Here is a 21,058-nt window from a genome sequence, read left to right as displayed (position 1 = left end):
TCATCCACCTTAGTAAAAGAACGTGTTTGTCTGTCTGTGTATTTCAAGTTGGTATGTCTCTGTAATTCCAAAAGTTTTTTAGCAATAAAATGCATTGCATTTGTCATCCAACAGATGGCGCATCAGAAACATTTTTAGTAATAAGATGTATTGTGTTTGTCATTCTAATAGATGGCTCATCACAAACATTTACACTGCTTTTACGAATCCAATACAAAATGGCAAATAACAAAGACATATACATTGCATAGTGCACTGCAAACTTTAATGCTGAGGTCTATGTTGATGAGGCTAGGGATCTGCACCGACAATCAGAAGGTTGCCAGTTCGATTCCCATAAACGCCAGAAGTGACTCTACTCCATTGGGCCCTTGAGCAAGGCCTTTAACCTGCAATTGGTTTGTTCTGTGTATGACGTTAATCTGCATCCAGCTCTGCAAGCAGGTCCTCCAACTTAAAGGGAAAATTTGGGAGTTGGTGGCAAGACTGGCACTCCAGTCAGTGTAAAAACCTCACACTGTTCCAGTGTGGTGCTGAGGTGTCATTTGCTGCACTCATGTCCCAATCTATGTGGTTCATTGTGTGGTGGGTCTGGCAACACATTATCAGCGCATGCGCCCAACCTCTCAGATGGTTGGCACAGCTAGTTTCTTTATATCACTCTTCATCAGGTATTTAGCTTTTTCTTAGATGCAAGGCAAAAAAGTAGGTATTCCAAGTATTTCTATGACAGTTAAACTTTTAAATATTGCTTATTTGGTATGACAAGGAGTTTCTATGTTATTCTAAAAAAGAAATATTTTATTTTGAGCACTTATACTATGGGTAACTAGCCAACAAAATGTAAAAGCAAAAAGTTACCACCCTGTGTGAGAAATAATTAAAATGTGGTTCTCTGTTTTGCTCACAGCCTGTGCACGTAAGAATATGACTGAGTTCTGGAAAGAGCATTCAGTGGAGGCTACAGTAGAAGAGATGATGCTGGATTCTAGTGCCCAGCAAATCTCACAGCATGAAATTCCAGAGATCCTGAGTACTCTGCCAAAGCTGGGTGGCATGAAGGTGCTTGAGCTTGGAGCTGGCATTGGGTATTGTCCCCTGCATATTATATTTTACTAATGAGTACCTATTACTGATTTTGGATAAAAATAATTTATGTTCTATCATAGAGTGTATTGGAAATTAATTTGAAATGATTGAATCGAACACATTATGTTTTAGGAAGAGGTTAAAGTAAATACAAAAATTGGTTTCATTTGCAATAATGTAGGAATTTTTAGTTAAAAAAAGAAGAAAAAATCAGTAAGCAGCTACACGCAGCCAGGGTAATAATGACATAGATAGATAGATAGATAGATAGATAGATAGATAGATAGATAGATAGATAGATAGATAGATGATACTGTATTTGTCCTCCATTCATCCAATTTATGACCTTCCAGTTCCAGTGCTGGATCTTGGAATAGTGGAGCCTCTGTCAGCAGCATTCGGTACAAAGGAAGAACCACACCCTGAATAATACACCAGTTAATCACGAGACATACTTACACACATTTTGGATTGACTTATACAGTAGTTGCCAGTCATCATACCAAGTACTGTATGTCTTTGAGATGTCGGAGGAAACCAGGGTGCCCAGAAACTCATACTGGCACAGAGAGAATGTGAAAACACTACAAAAACAAAACTCAAACTGACTCTTCTGGACCGATAAAGGAGCAGGATTAACCACTGTGCCACCATGTCAAACCCATGGAATGCCATAATGAGTATTTACTATACAATAGACTCTTGAAGATATCAGAATCCTTACACTCCTAGCACTGTCAGAAATGCATCAAACGTCAAAATAATGCTACTAAATGCAAATACAAATGACAGCAATGGACAAAGGAATTTGAAACCATCTGAGCCCCTTAGAACCCCTAGGTAGTTCTGCATGCTATATGGGTAACAGTAACTAATACATACTTTGCATAGATTAAAATGCCATCTAGAATACTTCTAGAAAACATATGTCTGTATTATTTGGTATTTTATTTAAATCAATTGGTCATCTTCTTTCCCAAATGTAATGTATCTCTCAGGTCTTCACTATTGGTTTCTGTGCATTTCTGCTTATAATATATTCTTGTAATACATACTTTGCTAATACATATACAGTATAGAGATTTGTCTACATAATCATTGTATATTCTATACATTCTACAGAAATCCATCCATCCATCCATTATACAACCCGCTATATCCTAATTACAGGGTCACGGGGGTCTGCTGGAGCCAATCCCAGCCAACAAAGGGCGCAAGGCAGGAAACAAACCCCAGGCAGGGCGCGCACACACACACACACCAAGCACAATTTTAGAATCACCAATACACCTAACCTGAATGTCTTTGGACTGTGGGAGGAAACCAGAGCACCCAGAGGAAACCTACGCAGACACTGGAAAAACATGCAGACTCCACGCAGGGAGGACCCGGGAAACAAACCCGGGTCTCCTAACTGTGTGGCAGCAACGCTACCCACTGCGCCACCGTGCTGCCCTTCTACAGACATTTTTAATTAAAATAAGAGTAAATGTTCAATAAAGACTTCAATATCTGGGCATCTATAACACATTCTATTTTTCATATATTAAAGTATATTTGCTCAAAAGCAGAGCTATGCACACTAAATTAATTTCCTATGCGTAGAATTAAAAAGTCATGTGATTTTCTAAACCACTTGATCCACATCAGGATTACGAGGGTGCTGGAGCCTAGCCCAGCTAACATAGGGTGCAAGGCAGGAGAAAACCTGGACAGGGTGCTAGTCCATCGCAGGGTAACCACACACACACACGCACAACAGCCAGTTTAGTATTGCCAATTCACCTAATCTGGTTGACATTGGGCAGTGGGAGGAAACCAGAGCACCCAGAGGACACCTACACAGACACAGGAAGGACATACAAACTTCATGCTGGGAAAACCTGGGACATAAACCCTGGTCTCCTTACTTCAAGGCAGCATTGCTGCCACTTTGCTGCCCAAATATATGAGTAATTAAAATACCACCACTGACATTGTGTGATCCTGAGCAAGCACTTCATCCGCCAGTTCTCCAATTAGAAAAAGAAAAGAAATTTAACTAATTTTATCTCAAATGCTGTAAATAGCTTTTGATAAAAGCATCGGCCAAATAAATGAATGTAAGTGTAAAATTAATAAACACAAAAGTCTAAATCACAATTATTTTAGCTATAACACTTTGAAAAAGCCAGAAAAAATATTAAAATGATTAATATTAGTAAGTATAGTAATTTACAGTCCATCTATTATCTCTTGCCTAATGAAAAATTATGTCACCTGCTTTAGATACATGTTCATAGTTGTACTGCAAGAATTTAGCTGGGAAAAGTGTTTTAAATATAGCCCCAGTGTAGAGAATTTTTATATTCAAATAATAATACTAATACATTTTATTTACTTAGCACCTTTCTCAAGCTCAAAGCACTTCATAGAAATTCAGAAAGAACAACAGGGCATATGCAACACTGCATACAAATGATATCCTCATGAAACACTATATAAAGATAAATACAGGATATACAAAACTTTGAAACAGAACAAGAGACAAAAAATAAATAAAAAATATAAAAATACAACTACTACAAGAAAACCATGAATAACATAAGTTGTGATACAAATGCAAATCATCTTGAGCATCTGGACAGAGGTGATAAATTGAACATAGGATCAGAATGTCAGGGTAAGTTAAATGCCTTCCTGAGCAAAGGAGTTTGTTTTTTAAAAGGAATGAATTGAGTCAGTACTCCGCTTTCCTCCCACAGTCCAAAGACATGCAGGTTAGGTGGATTGGCGATTCTAAATTGAACCTAGTGTGTGCTTGGTGTGTGTGTGTGCGCACCCTGCGGTGGGCTGGCGCCCTGCCCGGGGTTTGTTTCCTGCCTTGCGCCCTGTGTTGGCTGGGATTGGCTCCGGCAGACCCCCATAACCCTGTAGTTAGGATATAGCGGGTTGGATAATGGATGGATGGATGGATGAATTGAGTCGGCTGATCTGATTGATTTAGGCAGGTCACTCCAAAGACTGGGTGCAATGGAGATAAAAGCTCCTTCAACCACAGAGTTTAGATTAGTTTGGGGCACAATGAGATTGCCACAATCAGTGGACCGTAGTGGGTAGACACGAGCATAGTGATGCAGGAGTTTACTGATGTAGTCCAGTGCAAGGCCACTTTAAGTGTAATAGAATAGTAACAGAATTTTGTATTCAATCTAGGACATAAAGAGTCAGTGAAGGTGGACCAGGATGGATGTAAGGTATTGCTGTTGCTAAAGGGTGGAAATAAAAGGATTATTATAAAATGATGACAGTAATACTAATGTAAAAAGGACACCTTATTGTACCCTAAGATAAGTTATAGCAGAAAGTAAGACATTTTATTTCTTTCTGCTTTTCACAAAACTAATGTTGTAGTAGGAACCAAGGGTAGATGTTAGCTACTAGGCTCTAAAAGTCTTATTATTTAAGGGACAAAGGGAGACTAACAAAGGTTCCCACGAACAGTATGTTACAGAGTGTATCTGTCATTCTGTGCAATACCTTCTTTTATAAGAGTATATGTAAATGTTTTCAGTTTTTATGTACATGGATGTAGGGTCAATGAAAGTGAGTGCAGATGGGGTCCTGGCCTACTAACTCAGAAATTCCAAAGATCAGATAATGAGAGCAACCTACCATCTAAGACAAAGAAATTCAACAACAAAAAATACAGACAGTAATTTTCCGAAATGCTGAAAGAATGAAAGAAAAAGGGAGTTTCACCAGCCACAGCAGGTTAGTCAGATACCCAACACTACTCACCAAGGTCAGATTCAGCCAGTCATGATGAGTTATGACTGGTAGAAATGACGTTGAATGACAACGTAGACAGAAACTGCTGCAGCACAGGCACAGACAGCAACTTACTGAAAGCACCATAAAGATCAACAAATAGTCTTTAAATTTTATTTTTACCCATTGTTTTTAAGTTGTATTTGATGTGAAATTTATATTTAATCAGGGACTCTGTTATTGAGTAAGGTATTGGCTAAGTGGCTAACTCTCTTTGTAAAATCACACTCTCTACATGATACTTTAGTCAACTTCCAGAGCACCTCTAGCACATGGCTGATTCACTTCAGAGATTTTTTTTTACCAACAGCTACTGTTCCACATGTTATAACATATTATTTGCCTAGACAATGTTTTTCTGCCTTTGTAATGTGTAATTTTCAATTATTATGAAAAAATGGATTTTGATTTTATTTTATTAATTTTGTTTTATTCTGTTGGGGCAGCATGGTAGCATAGTGATATGCTGCGGCCTTATGGATCCAGTGTCCTATTGGTTTGAACCTTGTGCCTGGTTGCACATTGTCTGGTTTTCCTCTGGTTACTCCTGTTTTTCTCCCACATTCTCAAAGACATGAAAATTAATTAATTACAGATTCAAAATTAGCCCCTGTGAGAATGTGGGTGTGAGTGTGGGTGTGTGTGTGTGTGCGTGTCCAGGGCTGATTTCTGCTTTACACCCACTAATCGCTAGTAAAGGCTGTGACATTTGTCATCCTGAACTGGAATAGGCAAATCTCTGAATGTTGTGTGTTACTTTTATTGTTTAAACTTGAGTGTGTTCTGTTTAGTTTTTTACGCATTCCTGGCTGCTATTAAAGTACAGGATTTAGGTTTATGTAATACTTCAGTTCTCCTTGTGGTTAATAAAGTATCTTTCCATCTTTCAATCACCAACATCAGATTCTCCAGCATTAAATACTTCCAAGATAAACTTTTGACTTTTCTATAGGAGATACACAAAACATCTTGTGAAAGTTGCTCGTCATGTTACTGCTGTGGACTTCATGCAGAAGTTCTTGGATAAGAACAAGGAAGATAATGGTCACTACAGCAACGTAGACTTTCTTCAGGCAGATGTCACTTGTCTGCAATTTCCTGACAATAGGTATGCCTGCTTACAAATATCTAACAGTAAAGTGAACTTATTTGAGTGCATGAATATGATTCAGCTACAGTGCATCCAGAAAGTATTCACAGCACATTACTTTTTCCACATTTTGTTATGTTACAGCCTTATTCCAAAATGGATTCAATTCATTTTTTCCTCAGAATTCTACACACAACACCCCATAATGACAATGTGAAAAAAGTTTACTTGAGGTTTTTGCAAATTTATTAAAAATAAAAAAACAAAAAAAAAAGTACATAAGTATTCACATCCTTTGCTCAATACTTTGTCGATGCACCTTTGGCAGCAATTACAGCCTCAAGTCTTTTTGAATATGATGCCACAAGCTTGGCATACCTATCCTTGGCCAGTTTCGCCCATTCCTCTTTGCAGCACCTCTCAAGCTACATCAGGTTGGATGGGAAGCGTCGGTGCACAGCCATTTTAAGATCTCTCCAGAGATGTTCAATCGGATTCAAGTCTGGGCTCTGGCTGGGCCACTCAAGAACATTCACAGAGTTGTCCTGAAGCCACTCCTTGGGTATCTTGGGTTAGGGTCGTTGTCCTGCTGAAAGATGAACCGTCGCCCCAGTCTGAGGTCAAGAGTGCTGTGGAGCAGGTTTTCATCCAGGATGTCTCCGTACATTGCTGCAGTCATTTCCCTTTATCCTGACTAGTCTCCCAGTTCCTGCCGCTGAAAAACATCCCCACAGCATGATGCTGCCACCACCATGCTTCACTGTAGGGATGGTATTGGCCTGGTGATGAGTGGTGCCTGGTTTCCTCCAAACATGACTCCTGCCATTCACACCAAAGAGTTCAATCTTTATCTTATCAGACCAGAGAATGTTGTTTCTCATGGTCTGAGAGTCCTTCAGGTGCCTTTTGGGAAACTCCAGGTGGGCTGCCATGTGCCTTTTACTAAGGAAGGAGTGGCTTCTGTCTGGCCACTCTACCATAAAGACCTGATTGGTGGATTGCTGCAGAGATGGTTGTCCTTCTGGAAGGTTCTCCTCTCTCCACAGAGGACCTCTGGAGCTCTGACAGAGTGACCATCGAGTTCTTGGTCACCTCCCTGACTAAGGCCCTTCTCCCCCGATCGCTCAGTTTAGATGGCTAGCCAGCTCCAGGAAGAGTCCTGGTGGTTTCGAACTTCTTCCACTTACGGATAATGGAGGCCGCTGTGCTCATTGGGACCTTCAAAGCAGCAGAAATTTTTCTGTAACCTTCCCCAGATTTTTGCCTCAAGACAATCCTGTCTCGGAGGTCTACAGACAATTCCTTTGATTTCATGCTTGGTTTGTGTTCTGACATGAACTGTCAACTGTGGGACCTTATATAGACAGGTGTGTGCCTTTCCAAATCATGTCCAACCAACTGAATTTACCACAGGTGGACTCCAATTAAACTGCAGAAACATCTCAAGGATACACATTGTCATTATGTTGTGTGTTGAATTCTGAGGAAAAAAATTAATTTAATCCATTTTGGTATAAGGCTGTAACATAAAATGGTGAAAAAGTGATCTGCTGTGAATACTACAGTTTGAAATAGTATATTTACATGAAGACCCTACATAAATTAATGGGTTAAATGTGTAGAGCTTACAAATAGTTGAAGATTAATTTTGTAGTGAAAAATAAAATTTGAAACACAATATCACATCTGTACCTCGGCCATTGAAAGATAATTCTTTCATCTGTCTAATTATTTTTTGAGCATGCACTTTTGCCCATTTTCCATCTTGCTGGCGCACACTGGTGCAATACTATTATTGACTACATTCAGTATGAGGATGAAAACACAAGTCATGTTACAGATGCATGTTATGAAAATTTAATGAACCCACTAGAGAGTAAATGCAGTCATGTTACGTGGAATAACATGTCTTAATTTTAATACATAGCTTGGCTCAATTTTCTGCCTTTAGATAATTCTAAATTTACACATCAAATACATACATTAGAAATCAAGAATCCAAAATAACATTGGAATCCAATTATACCCAAGAATTAATCTTACTTAAGAGATTATTTACAGTAAAATTTTGCAAGCACTGCTATACTCTGTACAATTGGCTGCATTGCTACAGAGGGTATTGAAGTTTCATGTTAACTTAAACCTGCTCTGGTGTTTTTTTAGTTATTGTAAAATTATGTTCTCAGACCTACTTCATCCAAGCCAGAGTTGCGGTGAGCCAGATTTGTCATCACAGATATCCGGAACCAATCTTGATTGGAGCACCAGTCTTCTCTTGGGGCTCACTCATGCACATATCTTCAATGATACTCACACAGAAACAATTCAGAAAACCCCACACGCACACAGGGAGAATGTGCATACTCCACATAGACAGTAAGCAGGTGCATGATTTAAATTGTGATTGTGCGAGGCAAAAGATTTATTTTTTAGATGTAACATATGATTTATAATATCAATTAGAGTGCAAACTTCAGATTACATACAATAAATCAATTATTTGGCCATCTGAGTATTAAGTACAATATGAATGAACTATTTGGTGTGTAAAAATTTTAGTAGTGTTAAAGGTGCACAGTATCATTAACCCATTAATGCCTTGTGTTCCATTATTGGAACGACAGTCAGGTAATTTTATATGTTATGTATAATGTAAGAAGTGGATTTGCCTTCTGCTCCAATTTTGGAATGCCATATAACTCAACAATAGAATGTAATCATTTTTTTTTCTCTTCAAATTCTTGTTCCTTATATTTTTCTATGCAACATATGTGAATTTCATGCACAAACTCAAAAATTTCAACCTTAGGCATAAATGGGTTAAGTATTCTGAAAGCTGTCACTATACTGTACACTTAATTTTAACACCATAAATTTAGACCTGTGCCAGCAGTTAACTGACTCACTGTGGTATCACGGTCCTTTTGTATAAAATCTGATTTAACAGAAGGTAGGTTTTTTGGGACAGTGGGGGGAATTTTCGAATGAATCAGTGCATCCTGCATTGGTAGAGTGTATTCAAGCAGTAGCCATTAAAATGTAAATTTCAAAAAATGTCAGATATGAACAGGGGTTTAAAGAGTACATAAACACTATAACACTAAATGTATGAAGATGCACCCACCTTCGGAATCAGATTACATTCTTTCTATCGATTGGATTATTTTTCCCTCAGTTACTGTTACAGTGTATAATTATGCTTTGGCATAAATGCTTTTGAAAATCTGTTAGTTGTTCACTTCTGTGTAACAAGAGCTTAACACAGGCTTTGTGTGTGTTTCACAGCAATACATGAGTAAGAGATGCACAATTGCAAACTTTAAAGGTCCTATTCTAAAATGTTACTAATAGATCCATTATCTTCTCAACAGGCATGCACCTTGAATTCAAACAAATACAATTTACAGCAAGAGTAAAATCATAAATTGTTTATGTTTGATATGTTTGTGTTATGAATCACTCTCTTTTATTTGACTTGCCAGTTAAAATTTAACTGTTTGCATTTTCTAGAACACCTTGGTATACCCCATGTATTAACGTGTGTTTTTTTCTGATGAGGAAATATAGTGACCATGTTTAACAGTTTGACACAGAGGTTAAATAAGGATAATCCTGCTTTCCAACTGCACAGTCATTTTCATACACCATTTTAGTTCAAATGACTGCAATATCCAAAGAATCCTGTACTTGTGGTATTCGTTATTAAAGGTCTAAGACTGTCATTCAAGATAGCAGGTATTAATAAGCATACTGTACAAATTGCTTTTCTCATGGACAACTTTATGTCACATTCTCAAAAGGTGACAATTAAAAATGTACCTGTTCACATTGAAATAAAAAGAGAATACACATTCTTCTGGTTTGTAATACAAATCAAATGTGAGCAATGCCTGGTCACTTCACCTCTTAGCAGAGTTTTGCTGCAGTATATCTGATTTGGACAACTAGTTCAACACCCAACAGTTTTACAAGTGAAAGAATTACATATGAGTTTGATTTTACAACACATTTTTATGCTATAACAAAACAAATATCTGCAAATAACTTGTGTTGTATATTGCATTGTATTTGCTCTGAAAAATGTCTCCAAATTGATTCTTATATAAGTTAAATATTAGTTAACTGATTTATGTAAATATCTCAGATGTTGATAGAAGCCTTGTGCCTATTTATAAAAATGAATTTAGCTCAGATCAAAATTTTAGTTGTGTCTGGTAATATCTATAAAGGTTAAACACTATCTTTCATTGTTTTTGTGACAAGAAAATTAAAATAAATATTTAAATACAGTCTGCTTACATCTTACCACCTTTTACTTGTCTTGATTACTCTTAATTCAATAGATTTGATCTCATCTTCTCCAATTGGCTGTTCATGTACTTGAATGATACCGAGCTTGAATCTCTAACGCAAAGGATGCTCAGGTGGCTTCAACCAAATGGTTATCTTTTTTTCCGTGAGTCCTGTTTCCATCAATCAGGTACCCATCTACTAACAATACCTATGGAAGATAATGACAAATTGTCATTTTTATCACAAATAAAATGCTCTTTTAAACAGGGTCTCTATATACTTATAAAATGTGACACTGAAAAGAAGTATAGGCTGGAATAAAAACATTAGGACAGGGGTTTTCAACTCCGGTACTGGAGGGCCGCAGTGGCTGCAGGTTTTCATTGTAACTATCTTTTTAATTAGTTAGTGGTTTTTGTGGTAATTCATTTCTTTTGCCTTAGTTTTAATTAACTTGACTCAGACACCGTTTTCCTTAATTAGCAGCCAAACAATAATGATACACAAAACGAACTGCCACATGACCAGCTACCTGTGGCCATCATATAGTATCTGAAAATAAAGAAAGATGAAGATCTCAGTAAGGTTGATCTGCTCGGGTCAACAAGACATTTTGGTCTTAGAAAAAACAGAAAATCAACAGTTTGGGAAATGTCTGCTGTGGCAGCAATAAGCTATGGAATTAAATAATGGTTTAATTAACAACAAGAGTCTGCTTCTAATTAAGAAACTGGTTGGTGTGAAATTGGATGGAGTATGAAGCCCCAATTTAGCTGATCATCTATTGAAGGGGTCCTCAATCACGGTCCTGGAGGACCGTAGTGGCTTTCCAGGTTTTCCTTCCAGCCAGTTTCCTAATTAGAGGACAATCCTTGCTGATAATGAAACTTGGTATTTAACTGATTGGCTTGTTAGTGCTTTCGTTCATCCAAGAGAAATTTTAATTGCACTGTAGCGTTTCCTTCTCTGAGAACATTATCCATGGGTTTTGTAGACCAGAACAAATTTAAACTTAATGGTCTTTCCAGTTCCCCTCTCATTTATTTCTAAACATTTTTAACACAGATACTTCATGGTTTATATGCACAGGTTTAAAAGGAAGCACGTTAGCTGGAGAGTTGCTGGTTTATTGGTTTTCTGTATTTCATTTTCAACTAATGTCTGCTTAAGAAAACAGGCAACAATTAAAATTTAAATGCATCTACTAAAAATTAAAATAGGCAATTAAGGGTCCTGAATTGTAACAGGTAAGATAACTAAAAGTAAGCCCAAAAAATATTGCTTTAGTAGTAAATACTGTAAATGGGTTCTAATTAAGAAACTGGGTGAAGTAAAAACCTGCTGCCACTGCAGACCTTCAGGACTGTAACTGAGGACCTCTGATCTACAATGTAACAAAAATTTGTCTTACGTTAAATCCCAAGTTTCATTATCAGCAATGACTGAGTTCTAATTAGGAAACTGGCTCGAATGAATACCTGTAGTCACTGCAGCCCTCCAGGACTGTGATTGAGGACCCCTGATCTATTGGCTTGCTTCTCAACTCATTCCTGTTTGGTTACCATTTAATGAAGAAAAGAAGTTAATTAGCAGTAAAAACTGGTCACTGATTAAGAAAAAGGATTAGAATGAAAATCTGCAGCCCTCCAGGACCAGAGTTGGACAGCCCTACTTTAAGGGTATGGAGGAAACCAGAAAACTAGAAGGAAAACTTCATGTTATTGTAAATTTTTGGACAAGCAATGTCAATTCAAATATTAAGATTATAAAGGTTATAATTTCGCATAACCTAATTTTTCCATTCACCAGTTTTTAACACATTTGAAACTATTTACAATGAGGTTTTAAATGAAAGTGGTACAACAGTACAGTGGTTAGCAGCACTACCTCACAGGTCCTGACACTTAAGCATGTGTATTACAATCAGGCTTTGAGCAACCCTGTTATTGGAATGAGCAGGTTTATAATATGGGGTCATGTTTTAAATTTTATTACAGAGAAAATATGTAGACTCTTCCTTATAATTTGGCACAGAGTGTTAAACAACTAATTCTCCTGAAACAAAACAGATTCTGTTACTTTTTATTTGTAGGAGATACAAAGAGGAGCTTCAATCCCACAAAATATCGAACTCCAGCAGATTATAATCACTTGCTGATGTCTGTGGTACAGGAAAACCCAATGGGTGGAGAACAGTGTTTTGGTTTTGAAATTGCCATGACTAAGTCAGTCCAAACTTATATTAAGGTAAATAAAATGCATTATATGGTAATGTGTTAAGGAAGGGAAATTCTAAAAATACTTACACCTATACTGTATATATCCAGAAAGAACACATTATTGTCTTAAAATACTCCAGTTTTGCTGCCACATCACAAAGACATTTGTGCCAGGTAAATCGGTGACTTGGAATTGGCCCTGTATGGGTCTGTGCTTGAGTGGGCATTGTGATTAACTGGTGCTCCATAAATGTATGTGCCTTGGAATGCTGGGATAGGCTTTGTATAGGTAAACTGGGTTAAGCAGATTTGATAGTAAATGGATGAATATTTGTATTGGTTCTCCTCTTACCTTATTAGTCTGAGTTTCAGTTTATGTTAAATAAAGACTGAACATTTAAAATGTAATTTCTGTCCTTACTTCATTATTTTCCATGTAAGGTATTTTATTTAATTTCTGCACTCTTAATGATAATATTGTTATGAGTATTTTTTATGAGTAATTACAATGGAATGCAAAAAGGAAAGACTGGGTTTCTAGGCCTGTGAAAGCAATGTTTTTATAATGTACATTTTTCTAAACATGAAAATTTCCTTATATTTGGTAGTTTGGTAGTTTGTTTTGTATATAAGCTGGATGCCATTTCTCCCTTTTAGATGAAGAAGAACCGAAACCAGTTATGCTGGCTTTTGCAGAAGGTGGAACGCAACCAATCAGCCAATCAAGGATTTGAGACCTTTCAGCAGTTTCTAGACAGCAGGCAATACTCACGCCAAGGCATACTAAGATATGAAAAAATCTTTGGTAGAGGCTATGTCAGTACAGGTGGACCCCACACCACCAAGGTGTTTATTTTCAATGTATATTATGCAGACTATCTAAGCTCTTGCAGATTGACTTTAACTTTATGTCTATTTCATTTTATAAAAGTTTTCTATAACAAGGTGTTCAAAAGGAGAATAATCCTTAGTGAAGGAAAATGTCTTTTTAATGTTATTTCTTTTAATATTGTTTCAAAATAACATATAGGTTTTGAGATAACAAGTAATGATTAATGTGGCATCTTGTCAATTAACAAATTGAAGTCACAAAACTTTTCAAGTGTATAAATGCCATAACTACCACCCAGTCAAAACCTGAAAAATCACTCACACTAAAAGCTGGAATGGCAAGGAAGTTTTGATTTTCACTGCTATGCAGGCATGGTGAAACAACTACTAAGACTTCAGTCCCATGTTCAATAGCAGTGGCTGCTCCCCTGGAAGGTAATAATTTATTAATGGAGAATGTAGCATGGCTAACTTCAATGAGCTTGTGCAGAATGATGTCTTGGAATCATAATGAAAATGCCAGATAGACGCATGGACTAAAGGAGTTCTCAGTTAGACCATATGTTACTGTATGTTTGCAAGCTATGGGAGATAGGTGAGTTAAAGGTTTCCTTGAAGTAAATGCCATTACCATTAATGTACTTCAGTTTTACAAATGAAACAAATGCTTATTTAAATGCACAACTACATTTAAGTTTTAGAGGTGTTTTGTGGCATTTATAGGATGAAAGGCCTTAGTTGGCAATGATACAGCAGCTTATGATCTCCCAGTAATCTATTATAGTATTAGGGCTGCACTTTTACATTTTAATTAGATTTATTTTTGTACAGGCTCATCACTAAGTATATTCTCAGAGAGCTGTAAACAGCTTACAGGTAAATTTAAATTACAAATTTTACAATTTAATTTTACAAAATACTGTACATAATTTAAATGCGTTTGAAGATTTGGTAAAACACATGACAAAACAAAGTAACTTCAAATGTATTACCATAAAGAGATCCTAAAATAAAAGACAATTAATATAATTGTTGAAGTATAGCCAATTAATAGTGGATTAAAGGAAAGCATATACTGTATTCAGGAATGTCCCCTAAGAAAATAAACATATGGGGGTCCATGGTCAGTTAAAACACAAGTTAGACTAGGAGACCTAGACTATGCGACTGCCCACTCTCTCCTTTGATAATGGAAATGTAATTTTTTTCTTTTGCAAATCTCTCTAATGATAAAACTATGATTATACAACAGAATAATGAAAGATTTTTAAACTAAACATTTAGCTCTGAGGATTTATATGTTTTGTTTTTGGAATTTAAACATTCATCCATTAATTCAATGAAATTATTTATTTAAAGATTGTTTCCTCCCACAGTCCAAAGACATGCTGGTTAGGTGGATTGCCGATTCTAAACTGGCCCTAGTGTGTGCTTGGTGTGTGGGTGTGGTTGTATGTGTCCTGTGGTGGGTTGGCACCCTGCCCAGGATTGTTTCCTGCCTTGTGCTCTGTTTTGGCTGGGATTGGCTCCAGCAGACCCCCGTGACCCTGTGTTCGGATTCAGCGGGTTGGAAAATGGATGGATGGATAAATAAAATGGAACATAAAAATTGTGTACATTGAGATGGTCTCCAGGCATAGGCTTGTGTTTCGGCTGGAATGGTTTAAGGAGTCCAATTGTACAGACTATTTCCTCACCTGACACAATAAGTGGCAGTCTTCCTAGACTACGGTGCCTGGGAAGTTTAGTTCAGTAGCGCAGCCCTGCAGTGTTCTATGGGTACCATCAGGGGGCGCTGCAGGGACAAATTGTCCCACCTTAAGGAACCTGTGCCTGACTCAAAAATACTTACTACTTGTGGTAGAATCTCACCAGAAGTGCTCCTGGGTCCTGCATGAAAGATGACACCCATCCTCATTCAAGCCAGAGGTGGGTGGATATGGACAAAGCTTGCCTGGAGGAGTGAAAGGACAGAAGAGAAGAAGAAGAGACAGAATAAAATAGGATCTGTGCTTGTGTGATATTTGTTCATCATCTGTGAGGCATCTGTTAAAATAACTCACTGTTTTATCTGATACTTGTGTTGGTGTTAGTGTGATGGAGGGTTTGGGAGCTCACTGGTGCCTCCTAAGGTTCCCAACATACAGTAATGGTGGAAAAGTGGTTGGTACTGTGGTTGAAATTCTTGTCTTGAGTTCAGATGCCAGCCCAGATACTTCTCCTCAATTTCTGTCTAGGACCTCCATTTGTCTTCCATATAAGTTACAAAGTTCAAGCTGATTGAAAACTCAACATTGGCTTCATCTGAATCAGTTTTACTGTACCTAATAATGAACAGGTGCCCTATTCAGGACTGGCTTAATTTGCAAAAACTGTATTCAGGAAGCCCAAGGCTATAAAGCGGCTTTAAAACTCCTTCCTAGGGTCACTTCCAGTCAAGCTCCAAAATCACTGAGGGATGCCTACCATTTACTCTAGAAATACCAGCCAAGAGCTCTCTCTAGCAGCTCCTGATGTCTCTACACCATTAAGTCTCTTCAGTTTCACCTAAAGGACCAAACATTGTAGGTAGCTTACCAACACCCTGTTTTAACAATGGGAAAGCAGAGTCTCATACATTATTTTTGGGGAACATATGCTCTCTTTTGGTCAAGGGATGTTCCCCCCTCTGGTCTTTCTTTTTTTTTTTTTTTTTTTTTCCTCCTTGGTCTTTCTAGTGCATTTTCTGATTATCTGTCCCACAGTGTCGTAAGGAAGCATTGCATGATTCCACTAGTGTCTTTCTGAGGCACACAGAGCATTCTGTTCTTTTATGGCCCCGATGATTCCCTGCACTGGCATTTGTAGTACCTCTCCTGCTGCTGCTATGCCTGTCTCCCTCATGCCATGACCTCTGCCCTTCTGGTGATGATCTTGCCCTTGGCATGTTATTGCCAGCCAGGTAGCCCTTCATAGTGTATTAAAAATCTACCTACTGAGAAGTCCAAATCAGTAGTAGTAATAGTAGTAGTATGAATTCACTATAAAATATACTAATGTCATGCAATCAGGTTCCATAAAGTTTAACCGCTTTCTCCTTCTCTTCTAATTTCTGTGCTTTGCAGGAGTTTGTTGATATGTTGAATCTTCAGCCAGGACAGCGAGTGCTTGATGTTGGTTGTGGAATTGGCGGAGGAGATTTTTACATGGCAAAGGTAAATGCATTATAATTACTTTTAAAGTTAAGTGTACACGCACACTTTATATGTCATTCAATATGCATGTCTTGCAAATGTAGCAGGAGTGCAGGTTCACGTTCAAATTTATTGTCATGTTTACAGACTGCAGTGAAACCTCCAGAGCCATAATATCATGTAGACTAGGCCTTATATTGCTTTCATTTGAAACTATTTCTGCACATTGCATGATGTGGCATATTTAATTTTTCAATATGTAAAAGGCTCATTTTAATAGCCCTGCAGTTTCAGGAAGTGATTCCCCCATCCCATATTGTTATGGTATTGCATGTGCATATGTATTTTATCATTGTTTTTTGTATGTTTGCTGTTACATTTATTATTGTGCTCAGTCCCTTTACATGGTCTATGTCCCTTGTGTTTTGTGGGTAAATCCCCAAGAGGTGGGGCCACCCTGACATCACCATGTCTGAGCCCCTTCTCTAGCTATTTAGGACAAAGCCGAAGGAGAACTCAGATTTGGAGCTTTGAAGTCAATTGGAATTGTGTTGTTCATTGTTTCTGGATTTACTGGCTTTTTTGATACTTTTCTGCCTTGTCTTTGGTTTATGATACCTGGATCTTGTATTATACTAATTAGCTGAGTTTACCCTTTTTGGCACCTCCTTTGTACTTTTCTTCTCTTTTTTACCACACTTCTTTTAACTTCACCTGTTTGTTGTCAGGTACAAATCTTGTAATTGATATTTAACCCACTTCCTATTGTCCAAATAACTTGAAATTTTGCACACTTACTCACTTCTGATGACAAAACATGAATCAGTTTCACTAATTGATCAATTAACCCATGTTAATTAAAAAATGAATTTTTCATATGAAGAATAGTTAAAGATTTCACCAATAGATGGCGGTAGTAATGGATAGAAATATTAAAGGAAGTGTTAAAATATCCATCCATCTTCCAACCCGCTGAATCCGAACACAGGGTCATGGGGGTCTGCTGGAGCCAATCCCAGCCAACATAGGGCACAATGCAGGAACCAATCCTGGGCAGGGTGCCAACCCACCGCAGGACACACACAAACACACCCACAAACCAAGCACACACTAGGGCCAATTTAGAATCACCAGTCCACCTAACCTACATGTCTTTGGACTGTGGGAGGAAACCCACGCAGACACGGGGAGAACATGCAAACTCCACGCAGGGAGGACCCGGGAAACGAACCCAGGTCTCCTAATTGCAAGGCAGCAGCGCTACCACTGCGCCACCGTGCCGCCCGTGTTAAAATATTGATTACAAAATTATACTAAAACAAACCCAAGACTAAAAAGTAAAAGCGTGGCCGCTTTTCATCAATCAATAAAATCTTAGCAAAAGCGCCCATTCTTTTATATATATATTATTTGTATTTTTGATTTTCTTAAATAACCCTTTTGATCTATAAGGATTCTTTGTTTCCCTTCTGTGCACAAGCCAAAGGTTTCAGTCATCCTCCTCTTGTAGGGCCTCTGATCTATTTTTGGGATATTTTTAATATATTTTTGAGGCTTAAATCCCTTTTGAGATTGCAAGGCCTAAGGCAGGCCAATAGAGGTTGAATTAAGCTCATTGGGTTAAAGCCTTTTCCAGGAAGGCATAGGAGGCCTAGCTTGGTCAATGCCTTTTGGGGGCTTCAATCACCATTATTGGTATGGTTCTAACTCCAATTCATGACACATATACCTGGTCCATTTGAGTTAGTCCTCTACAGTCAGCCATCTGAAATATGCATACTTTTTTTAAAACTGAATTAAATTTAATGTATTGTCAATCATTGTATATATATGAACACATTATATGATAATAAAATTAAACTTGCTAACTGCAGGGTCAAGGGATCAAATACAAACATCCATCCATCCATTATCCAACCCACTATATACTAACTACAGGGTCACAGGGGTCTACTGGAGCCAATTCCAGCCAACACAGGGCGTAAGGCAGGAAACAAACCCCGGGAAGGGCGCCAGCCCACTGCAGCAAACACACACAATAATATGTACAGTATATCTATTATATGTATATATGATATGTATATATATTTAACTGTATATAAACACAGGCACAAATGAACTAAAAATGGTCATCCTTTTAAAATAAAAATATTTCAAGGGACATATACAGATATAGAAGAGTGACAAAGTTCAGAATTAAACAAAAATAAATAAATAAATAAACAAATGCAAGTCTTCATTCTGTCTCAGCCTGTCTAAATGTATTTTTAACTTGTGTTTGTCTGGTGGTTTGTCTTGCCCATTGTACACCATAGTACTACACTAAAGCTAACTCAGTTATCACATTTCCCTGCAAACCCAGTTGAGGGTTTGCCCCACTCTCTTCTCCATGAAATGCTCTATTACTGTCTGCTAGTAAGGTTCCTTTAAATCACATTCCAGGGTCATTGCCAAGCCACAGAATCACTTCCAGCATAAACACTGGCCTTTCAAGCTAAAATTCTAGATCCTGGTATTCCATGTCTACTCAGTCAGTGGGGCAGCCACAGTGCCCTACACTGTCTTCTAGGGCAGTATGTCCTATTGTGGCCTCCTCTCTCTACAATGAATTGATCAGCCGTTTCTTTCAATAGTTATGCTGCCATCTAACTAGCATTACTGGGGGAACATTACATGCTTCCATCTAGATGCATTTCCCTCTCCCTTCCTCTTTCATCTTTCTCTGTATGTGTTAGATTGTAATGCCCACTAGTGGTCCCTGCAGTCCTATACTGGCCTAAGCAGAACCTTTCTTGCTACCATATGGCTTTAATTTTTTCTGTTCTCTTTGCTGCCTGCATGACACTAATGTGCCCTGTACCATGCTAGGTTGTCAATCCCCTTAACAACTTATTGTTATCCATAAGTAGGTACAGTACATGTAATCCTTTATCTATTCATTTCCTGAACTCGGATAGTACCCAGCAATGCCTGGTATAGGCACCAACACCCCATGACACTTAACTGGGTAAGTGGGATAGAAAATGGATAAAAAGATAAATTAAAAGCTAGATGTAATGACACTTTTTACACAAAGAAAACATGTTTATGGTTAGGAACACTAGCACATTCCAGAAATGTTCAAAGTAGTATTTGATGATTAGGTCAGTTTTAAGCAGGATTGTTAATTTCAGTTTTAATATTCCTACAATTGATTTTATACAGGCATTTAAGGTTGAAGTACTGGGGATGGATCTTTCATCCAATATGGTTGAGATAGCAATGGAGCGTGCCTTACAAGAAAGCATACCTTTGGTAAGCATTCGATTTTTTGTTTTTTTTATTGAACTTTTGGCCATGAATAGACATGGTATGTATCCAAACATCACTTTCTCACTTATTCAGTCTAATTCAAAATGCTTGTAATCAGAATGTAACAACAAATGCAAGACAAAAAGTAGAACCAGTGAGCTTCAGGACGAATCCCAACATGACCACACCCAAACTTAAAATATTTCATTCATTATGTGTGTCTTGGGAATGTAGCAGGTGTACATGTTCATTTTCAAATTTATTGTCATGTGTACAGAGTGCAGTAAAAAAACTCCAGAGCCATAATCAACATGCTGTAGTCAAATATGGCCCTTACCTTGAAATCAATGGATTCTTAATTTTCCAGAAGCGATAGAGCACATTATTTCAAATTTACTTGGAATGCTTTGCAATGATTTCTACTGCAGGTCTTTGTGACTCTCATTCATCAGTCACATTTAGTAAGCATACCACAGCTACACCTCCATGGTCAATGTTGAGGCTTCTTCCATTATGGTTCTTGGCACTTTCTAGATTCTACTTGTGTTTCATGAGTAAGACTTGCATTAGGTATTGAGTAACATAATGCTTACCAGTGTACTGAATTTTACCTGTTTTTTCAGCCATGTCCCAAGTGCTTTCATCAGATTCATCTGGCTTATTAACATTTTGTTGCCATCCTTATACAATTGAGTAATATTTGTGTTGAAGATCCAATTAAAAGTGCAAGATGCTTTTACTGTATATGCTAAAAACCACACACCTAGAAAAGAACCAGGTTTGTCTTATAGGCATTATTTCCATAGAAATAAGGCAAGGATACAGAGAAAACAAAGAAATTCAACATACAGAACATTCCACCTAACACAGTTTAATTTCCGACAACAGCATGTGGGAAACCTGATTATACTATTTCTAGTGTTTGTCTATAATAGTAGTTGTTAACCTGTTTTCAAGTCAGCTCGATTTGTGTTTGGTGAATCAACCTTTCAACTCCAGAGTCCTGTGTTTGAATCAGCCTGTTTGAAATTTGTACATTCTCCTAATAGTAGTGTAGGTTTTCTTCCCAGGTCACCAAAGTCATTTTAGGTTAATTGGCTAGTCCAAATTGCCACAGCATGAGTGACTAGGTGTGTTTACATTAGTAACTTCTACAATGGAACAACGTCTGGACCTGGCCTAGTCCCTGTCATGTGCCTAATGTTGCAGGGTTAGGCGATGTCTCTCTGCAATCCTGAATGGGTATGAGAGTTTGAAAATGG

General features: G+C 37.7%; 1 protein-coding gene across 2 annotated transcripts in view; it reads left to right on the top strand.

Moving 5' to 3' along the window:
- The first annotated feature begins 914 nt into the window (after window positions 1-914).
- The window catches only part of pmt (phosphoethanolamine methyltransferase), a 29,474-nt gene continuing 9,330 nt past the window's right edge, over window positions 915-21,058 (top strand). Inside the window, exons 1-7 of one of the 2 annotated variants that reach the window (XM_039769200.1) lie at window positions 915-1,088; window positions 5,852-6,007; window positions 10,333-10,445; window positions 12,375-12,529; window positions 13,159-13,347; window positions 16,437-16,526; window positions 19,710-19,799. In XM_039769200.1, coding sequence (XP_039625134.1) covers window positions 928-1,088; window positions 5,852-6,007; window positions 10,333-10,445; window positions 12,375-12,529; window positions 13,159-13,347; window positions 16,437-16,526; window positions 19,710-19,799 — 954 coding nt within the window. In that variant the 5' untranslated portion in view covers window positions 915-927. Of the gene's footprint in view, window positions 1,089-5,851; window positions 6,008-10,332; window positions 10,470-12,374; window positions 12,530-13,158; window positions 13,348-16,436; window positions 16,527-19,709; window positions 19,800-21,058 lie in introns of both variants that reach the window. The other variant, XM_039769199.1, reaches the window with a different exon arrangement.

Source organism: Polypterus senegalus, chromosome 11 (assembly GCF_016835505.1).
Source record: "Polypterus senegalus isolate Bchr_013 chromosome 11, ASM1683550v1, whole genome shotgun sequence".
Lineage (NCBI taxonomy): Eukaryota > Metazoa > Chordata > Cladistia > Polypteriformes > Polypteridae > Polypterus > Polypterus senegalus.
The sequence above is the reverse complement of the archived record's forward strand: the minus strand, read 5'-3'. Positions and strand labels throughout refer to the sequence as shown.